General features: G+C 46.6%; 1 protein-coding gene across 1 annotated transcript in view; it reads right to left on the bottom strand.

Moving 5' to 3' along the window:
- LOC139220101 (serine-rich coiled-coil domain-containing protein 2-like) overlaps positions 1-8,250 on the bottom strand; it is a 40,659-nt gene that overhangs the window by 16,015 nt on the left and 16,394 nt on the right. Inside the window, exons 2-5 of the mRNA XM_070852171.1 lie at positions 5,464-6,818; positions 5,173-5,340; positions 4,825-5,066; positions 3,595-3,768 (exon numbers count right to left, since the gene is read on the bottom strand). Of these exons, the coding sequence (XP_070708272.1) occupies positions 3,595-3,768; positions 4,825-5,066; positions 5,173-5,340; positions 5,464-6,775 (1,896 nt within the window). The 5' untranslated portion in view covers positions 6,776-6,818. The remainder of the gene's footprint in view (positions 1-3,594; positions 3,769-4,824; positions 5,067-5,172; positions 5,341-5,463; positions 6,819-8,250) is intronic.

The following is an 8,250-nucleotide window of genomic DNA, read 5'->3' as shown; positions in this document are numbered from 1 at the left end:
TCCTTTCCATGATGCTGTCACACACTTAGAATAACACTCTGAGCCTGTCAGTGGATCAAACAAGCTCTTTTAGTGGACCTACTTTAGAAACTAATATATAATATTTCTAGTTTCCAGTCCTTTGTCATAATACTTGTTTATGAAGGTTACTCTTCATGTAGTTTTGTCTCAGGGGAAAAAGTGTTGCTGAATAACCATATTTGTTGTTGTAGTTTGACGCCGCCTCCTCACGTCTCTTCCTCCTAATTTTCTTCCCCTCCTTCTTATCTGTCCTGACCTCCTAAAAGCTCTTCCTCTCATCGTTTCCTCCTCTTCGCTCTGCTCTCTGAGCTAATCGATGTTTCAGTCACACACACACACACACACACACACACACACTTGGCAGCGCTGCACCGACAAACAAAAAGCAGCTTTTTGAAGAAAAAACACACACAGACAACAAACCATCAGCTTCCTGCTGATTTCAGGCTGTTTGACCCAAAGACCAACAGTCTGCTGTGTGTCTCTCTCACACACACACACACACACACACACACACACACACACTGTAAACACACACTCTCTCTCCTCAGACCAACACTGACCCCTGGTGCTCATTTCGTTAACACCAACATGTGCTGCACTTTTTATCAGCCACAAATTAAAACATAAAACAGTCAGGTGTGTTCATATGTAAATTCAAAAAATGAAAATGGAGGCTTCAGACATCAGTCCAGACCTCGTTAATGTGCTCCGATCATTAAGCCCCAGAGCTCATTAAGGTCCATCGCTCTGTCAGACCCACAGCTCGTTACCACACAGGGCACATTAAGACAGAGAGCTCGTTAGCAGCCTCTCGCCATCATTCAGGAAGTCTATTAACTGTACTGAACGGGCGGCTGTGACATCGGCTGCAGTCGAGGCCGAGACCTTCAGTCGGCTGAGGAGGTTTGAGTGTCTGGATGACAAACATTTTAGAACCAGACTCCATTGACAAAAACACTAGTGTTACTTTGTCGAACGCAGCTTTGTGTGGCTTTAGTGTTTCAAAGGGTTGGATCAGATACAGTTATAAGACAAACAAACTAAACGAGCTGCAGACAACTGTTTAACCACAAACAACCCCACATATCGCTCTCTTCAAACACACCAGACTACATTGAGAAAAACAGTAATTTTAACTAACATGACACAGACTCATGTTTCCCAGTCTCTGGACACTGACTGAAATGTGAGATTTCTGCCATTACAGTAAATAAAAGTCTATTATCAGTGTAAATACTAACAGCTCCATGCACCAGACTCCATTGACAAAATCAGGAATTTTACCTCACAGAACACTGGAGCTGCTGGTCTGCTGCTGCCTCCATCAGTTTGTTATTGTGTGACTTTGGTGTTTTAAATGGTTCATTTGGATCCAACATTTGTGTGACACACAATAACACAGACACACTGACTGATGCAGGCAGCAGCAGAGCAGCAGCTCCTGTGTCCTGTTCTCTAAAATCCCTGTTTTAGTGAATGTAGTCTGGTGTGTGTGCTGTTTGTGGTTAAACCAAAAGGATCTTCCAGGTCTCTCTCTGTAGGGATCCTTTCCATGATGCTGTCACACACTGAGAATAACACTCTGAGCCTGTCAGTGGATCAAACAAGCTCTTTTAGTGGACCTACTGTGATCAGGTGCAGTTGTCCCAAAGGATCACGTTGCAGCCATTGCAGCCCGTTTGGTGGCTGCTGGCTGAGGTGATCTACTGGACCAGTTCCAACACTTTTACTACCTACCAGTCACTCACACACCAGGATGTGGACAGAGAGGATCATGGGTTGGAAACACCAGAGCTCCCCTTTGACTGTTATCAGGTCAGAGTTAACCTCTGGTGTGACACGACTACTGATACAGTTTGATTTTAACGATCTGACATTATTTTCACATTATTTTTCTTTTCTTTTGTTCTGTAGTTCACACAGTGGACACACGAGGGCGCCACAGGATTTCACTCAGACCTCACCTGTCCTCATAAAGACACCTGATGATTTAAACATGGACGACCTGCAGCGTTGGGGTTCTGTTATTCAGTTTGTTCCCATACTGACAGAGGCTGATGCATGCTGGGAACTGGATTTATCCACTGACAGGCTCAGAGTGTTATTCTAAGTGTGTGACAGCATCATGGAAAGGATCCCTACAGAGAGAGACCTGGAAGATCCTTTTGGTTTAACCACAAACAGCACACACACCAGACTACATTCACTAAAACAGGGATTCTGCTGCTGCCTCCATCAGGTAGTGTGTTTGTGTTACTGTGTGACTTTGGTGAGTTAAGCAGTTTGTTTGGATCTAAACTAATTGTTTAACACACCAAACTCACACCAAGTCGACCAGCAACTTCTGTGTTCTGTGAGGTTAAATTACTGTTTTCATCAATGGAATCTGGTGCGTTTGAACCGAGCAATGTAATGGCTGTTGCTGAGTAAACTAGTAACCACAAACAGCTGTTAGAAAGTCGATCTAGTTCAAGTGCTGGTGGAAAAACGGACATCTGTGTGATGCCTTCAGGTGCTTTTACGCTGCAGAATGAGAAGGTTACAGAGCAGTTCAGGGTCCCGACTGCTCCAGTTCAGACTCGTTTCAGCCTCCTGACGCACCGCTTCTTCACCGCCGGCCTGTTTCTGCCTGTCTGGTGTTCTCTCTGTGCTGCTCGCTGGATCCAAACCGTCTGCTGTCGGTTCGACCCTGTTTTTGGCTGCTGGTTTGTGACGCTGCTGGAATACTAAACTCTTTTCTTTTTGTCTCTTTGCTGCTCAGCTGCCCACACGGAGACGTCAGCAGCAGTTAATTAAACAGTGAATCCAGTCGTCTACAAGAATAGAATCAACTGAGGAGTTTAGTAAAATCTCCTTTTTTAGTTTAGTTAATACAAGTTAAGTCACGTTTGACTGTGAGAGGAACATTTCTCATATTTAAGGTTTTTAAAAAAGCTGTATTTCATTATTAAAGTATTAAAGATTCTTCTTCTTTGATCAAAGTGCAGTTATTTTATATTACAGATTCTTTTCTAACTTAGTTTTACTTTGATTGAAAAGCTCATGGACGTGTGTCTGTCGATAAAATCAGGGAAAAAATGAATGAATCCTGGTTTGACTCTGCTGTATCATAACGACTCTCACATCTTAAACTGTTTCTATTCTTCTTCTCTGTCTTTGCTGCCGTATTTCTGCCTTTCTGAGCTTCGAGAGGTCTGAAACCGTCTTCAACAAGCATTTATTTAACCCTCTGACCTCTAAACGAGGACCTTCTTCTTCTTCATGTCCCTAAAATGTGTCCAATCTCAGCTAGAAGGTTCCAGAAGTCACTAAAGCAGAATGAGTGAGAAAAGACTTCAGACTGGAGAAACATGGAGAAAATCCAGGAATCAGACATGTTGTTCATCAGAGGAGACTAAAGAAAGACAGAGAACATGTTGATCCAGAACAACAGTGGATCTAAAGAAAGACAGAGAACATGTTGATCCAGAACAACAGTGGATCTAAAGAAAGACAGAGAACATGTTGATCCAGAACAACAGTGGATCTAAAGATCTGTGAACCCTCCAGCTCGATGTTTCATGGCCTTACGATGCTGTTGAGGTCGGAGTCGAAGCTCCCGATGTGATGGGTGGTGTTGCTGTTGCTGTTGATGGAGGCGGTCGTGGCGGCGCCACCCAGCGGCTCCAGGCCCTCCTCGTCCCACATGTAGGTTCCCCCGGACCCACAGCTGTCAGAGGGGGACAGGTCCAGGGACGAACCACCCTGCAAAGGAAAGAGAGGACATTATGGATTGACATTATTATTAGTAGTAATGTTAGTATCATTATAATTGTTGTTATTATTGTTATTCACTGGGTTTTATCCTCCATCTTGAATCATGGATTCTATTTTCACCTTTATTTCTTCTTATTTTTTGGTTTTATTTTCCATCTTATGTTACAATAATGTTTTTAATTTTCGTTTTTATTCATTTTATGTCCATAACAAAGACCTGGAAGATCCACAAACAGCCGTTATATCGCTCTCTGCACACACACCAGACTCCATTCACAAAAACAGTGATTTTAACTTGAAGAACACAGGAGCTGCTGGTCTAGTTGGTGTGACTTTGGTGTTTTAACGTGCTATTTTGGATCCACACTAACTCTTTAAAATGAAAAAGTCACACAATAACACAAACACACTGACTGATGGAGGAAGCAGCAGAGCAGCAGCTCCTGTGTCCTGTTCTCTAAAATCCCTGTTTTAGTGAATGTAGTCTGGTGTGTGTGCTGTTTGTGGTTAAACCAAAAGGATCTTCCAGGTCTCTCTCTGTAGGGATCCTTTCCATGATGCTGTCACACACTTAGAATAACACTCTGAGCCTGTCAGTGGATCAAACAAGCTCTTTTAGTGGACCCACTGAGGTGGCAGCTGGCTGAGGTGATTTACTGGACCAATTCCAACACTTTTAGCACCCACCAGTCACTTAGACACCAGGACATGTAAAAATAGCACCCAGGGTTAAAATACCAGAGTTCTCCTTTCAGCATTTAAGCAGCAACTGGTTATTGCTGCTACTGTAAACTGTATATTTCTAAAAATACATCAGAGCGAGACATATTTTGGTGGCAATGATCAAAACAAGGCTAAAGAAGTTTCCTGTTGCTGTGAAGCTTTGTTTTTCAGATGTTAATGGTGCTTATCTTCCATATAAAACAAAGAAAACTGACATTCTGACCGACAGAGACTAAAGTTTTATCTGTATTTTGGTGTTCTGATGATAAAATAAAATCTGAACGGGACAGAAACAGTAATAAAGACGAACTGTGATGGTACCTGATCGTGGTAGTCCGGCTGACTGGACCGTCTCCGATGGGGGAGTCGGGTCAGCTGATGCTCTCTTCGGTCTCCACTGAGTCTCATCCCGGCCCAGTCCAGTCCGTCGTCCAGGAAACAGAGTCCCGCTGCCTTGGTAACGCCATTCACGGCCACCTTGTCATCTTCAAACCTGGCGCAGGATTGGTCGAGCCCAGAGTCGTCTTCCTCGTTTTTGGTCGAGAGCAGCAGCATCCCCACCCCTGTTATCACGGAGAAAGAACCCAGATGAGGAGAAGTGAGGTCCCGTCCCTCCGTACGTACCTTAAAATGTAGAAAAGAGCCGTTTAATCTGTGAGTTTTTCTCACCGAGGTGGTCAAAGTCGTCCATGTACTCCTGACTGATGTCGTTTCGATCCAGAGAGGAGTTGGAGGACAGGGACATGTCCTCCAGCGTCTCCCCCACAATCGACACCTCTCCCTGGGTCTCTGGATCTGCCGACAGCCCCTTTGCCTCTGGAGCATCCGGGGTACTTTCTAATGGTGAGACGGAGGAAAACTTTAGAGATCACAGATTTCAGAGGACGAGAATATTTGACTGACTGAGAGATGAGAAACAAGCGGTTCGATCTGTTCAGGACTGAAATCTCATACCTGGGCTGTTCTCTGCGGTCGAAGGCGTCTCTACCGAGTTTCTCCGTGCCGTCGGCCCTCGGCTCGCCCTCAGGTCACGTCCCGGCTCATTGGCTGAGGTCGCTCGTAGGGGGCGGGACTGTTTGATGAGCGACGGGCGTGACAGCTTGTAGCTGATGCCGCTGGGCCTCGAGGCGGCGCCATGGGTGGGTAGGAGGGGCTTCTTTAAGGCAGACGGAGGCAGGATGGAGGCGCCGATGATCCCCGACCTCCCTGAAGCTGCTGAACTTTGAACTTTGGCCCCTCCAGCGCTGCCTACGCCCTCAGGAGTCTGGCTGGTGATGGGGGACTTCGCCAAGCTGCCTCTGGGTGGAGCCTGAGCGGGGGAGGCGGTCCGCTCCTTGAGTCCTCGTCCGGCGGCCCTGTTGATGGAGTATGAGCGGGAGACAGTGGGGGAGCGAGAGAGGGAGGAGGAGGAGTTGGAGGAGGAGGTGAGGTTGGGGGAGGGCTGCCGTCGCACCTGAGTGAGGCTGCGTGACCGGAAACGATCGCTTTCAGTCAGCTGGACGGGCGGAGTGGACCCGAGGCTGTCGCTGGAGTGGGAGCGGCCGGCCGGTGGTTTCTTCTGGAAGGGGGAGCCGGACCGAGAACCGGGACCGGAACTCGGCCTCGAACCGGCAGAGCGGGCGAAGCCCTGAGGCTGCCTCAGAGAACCAGCGGTTCCGCTCCGTGGTTTGGACCCAGAAAGACCGTTCTGGGTCTGTTTTGTGCCATTGATCTGCCCGAATCCAGTGAGGCCCGGTTTGGAGCCGTGAGGTCCGCTCTTAGAGACAGGAAGTGTTCTGGGGCTGGACTGCGGTGATGGCGAGGATGAGGATGTCACAGGATATCCAAAACCACGTCCCTTTCCTGCAGAACTGGCGGCTGGCTTCCTGGCGTCACGCTGCGGCGCCACTGGGGATCCCTGCTGCCGTTGTGAATTATACTGATTATTAGCGGAGCGACTGCACCCAACATTCGCCCCTTTACCTCCATCCTCCATCGTCTCACTTTCTTTCTTCCATTTCATGGAGAACGCAGTCGGCACTCGGATGAATCCATTCTGCTTTACAGTGGAGGGGGGCGCGGTTAAACCGCCGTTGACCCCCGCTGGACCGGGGTGGTGGTAGAACCCGTTGGTGAGGCGGGTGCTGGTAGCGGCGCTGCTGGTAAAGGTCGGACTCGGACCCGTCTGAACGCCATTGGAAGTTGTGGAAGATTTGGGCCGCGAGCTGAACTTAGGCAGCCTGGAAACCATGGTGGGCATGGCGGGAGGGTCGTCGAGAGCAGGGGCTGACATCAGACCCCGCCCACTTCACCATGGAGACACAGAGCAAGAGGAGCTGGAGACGAAGGAGAAGACAACAACCGATTTAAGAACAAATCCTACAGGATGATGTCATGAGTAAGAACAACAGCAGGTTTTTCCTTTACAGAAAATATCTGTATCTGTATCTGGGTGCAAAAACTGTTGGAATTGGTCCAGAAGCTGGCAACCGTGACTGGATCTGCAATACCTGTGGTGTAATTCTCTGGTGCAACTACACCTGATCAAAGTAGGTCCAAAACATTATGGAAAGGATCCCTGAAGAGCTCTTATATCGCTCTCTTCAAAGCCACCAGACTCCATAGACAAAAACAGTGATTTTACCTCACGAACCATGGGTTGCTGTTCTAAAACTAAACAATTTTTTGGTTTAATTTTCTATCTTATGTAACAATAATGTTTTTAATATGTTTTTATGTTTATTTCATGATGATAGACAGGCAAAAACTTGCAAGATCCTTTTGGTTTAACCACAAACAGCCATTATATTGCTCTCTTCAAACACACCAGACTCCATTGACAAAAACAGGGATTTTACCTCACTGCTTCGATCAGTTAGTTTGTGTTATTGTGCAACTGTTTTTTTTTTGTGTCCTGTTCTCTAAAATCCCTGTTTTAGTGAATGTAGTCTGGTGTGTGTGCTGTTTGTGGTTAAACCAAAAGGATCTTCCAGGTCTCTCTCTGTAGGGATCCTTTCCATGATGCTGTCACACACTTAGAATAACACTCTGAGCCTGTCAGTGGATCAAACAAGCTCTTTTAGTGGACCTACTGTGATCAGGTGCAGTTGTCCCAAAGGATCACGTTGCAGCCATTGCAGCCCGTTTGGTGGCTGCTGGCTGAGGTGATCTACTGGACCAGTTCCAACACTTTTTGTACCCATCAGTCATTCAGACACCAGGATATGAACAGAGAGGACTCAGGCTTAGAAATGCCAAGGTTATCCTTCAGGTTATGATTTGCTGAGATCAATCCAAACATAAATTCTGGGCAATGCTTTGTATCAGGATTGGTTTTCTTCTCTCCGTGCAGGTAAACATCAATGTAGTGTTGCAGCAGGTCAGTTTCTCAGGTTAAACATAGCAGTTAGCATGATGTTAGCTTGGGTTTAACTGTGATCAAAACCTCTGATTATGAGGCTGAAATAATAAGCAAGAAACAAAAAGCTAAAACAAAACCTCATAATTAAATTCATTCAAACGCCTTCCAGGACGCCAAACTGTTTTTGTTGCCATCGAACAAAACCAGAGACTGACTGACTGACGCCAGACGTTTGGCAAATAAAATGCTAAAATCCACACGCCCAAAGCTCGGCCAAATAATTCACACAGCAATTTCAGACGAGTTGACACCTTAAATCACAGCCAAGCAAAACCTCTGCTGCCGGCCGACAGCCGGGCGAGCCGACACCAACACTGACATGTTAGAGCCTAAAAACATTCCATAAC

This window comes from Pempheris klunzingeri, chromosome 20, assembly GCF_042242105.1.
Source record: "Pempheris klunzingeri isolate RE-2024b chromosome 20, fPemKlu1.hap1, whole genome shotgun sequence".
In the NCBI taxonomy this organism is placed as follows: domain Eukaryota; kingdom Metazoa; phylum Chordata; class Actinopteri; order Acropomatiformes; family Pempheridae; genus Pempheris; species Pempheris klunzingeri.
The sequence above is the reverse complement of the archived record's forward strand: the minus strand, read 5'-3'. Positions and strand labels throughout refer to the sequence as shown.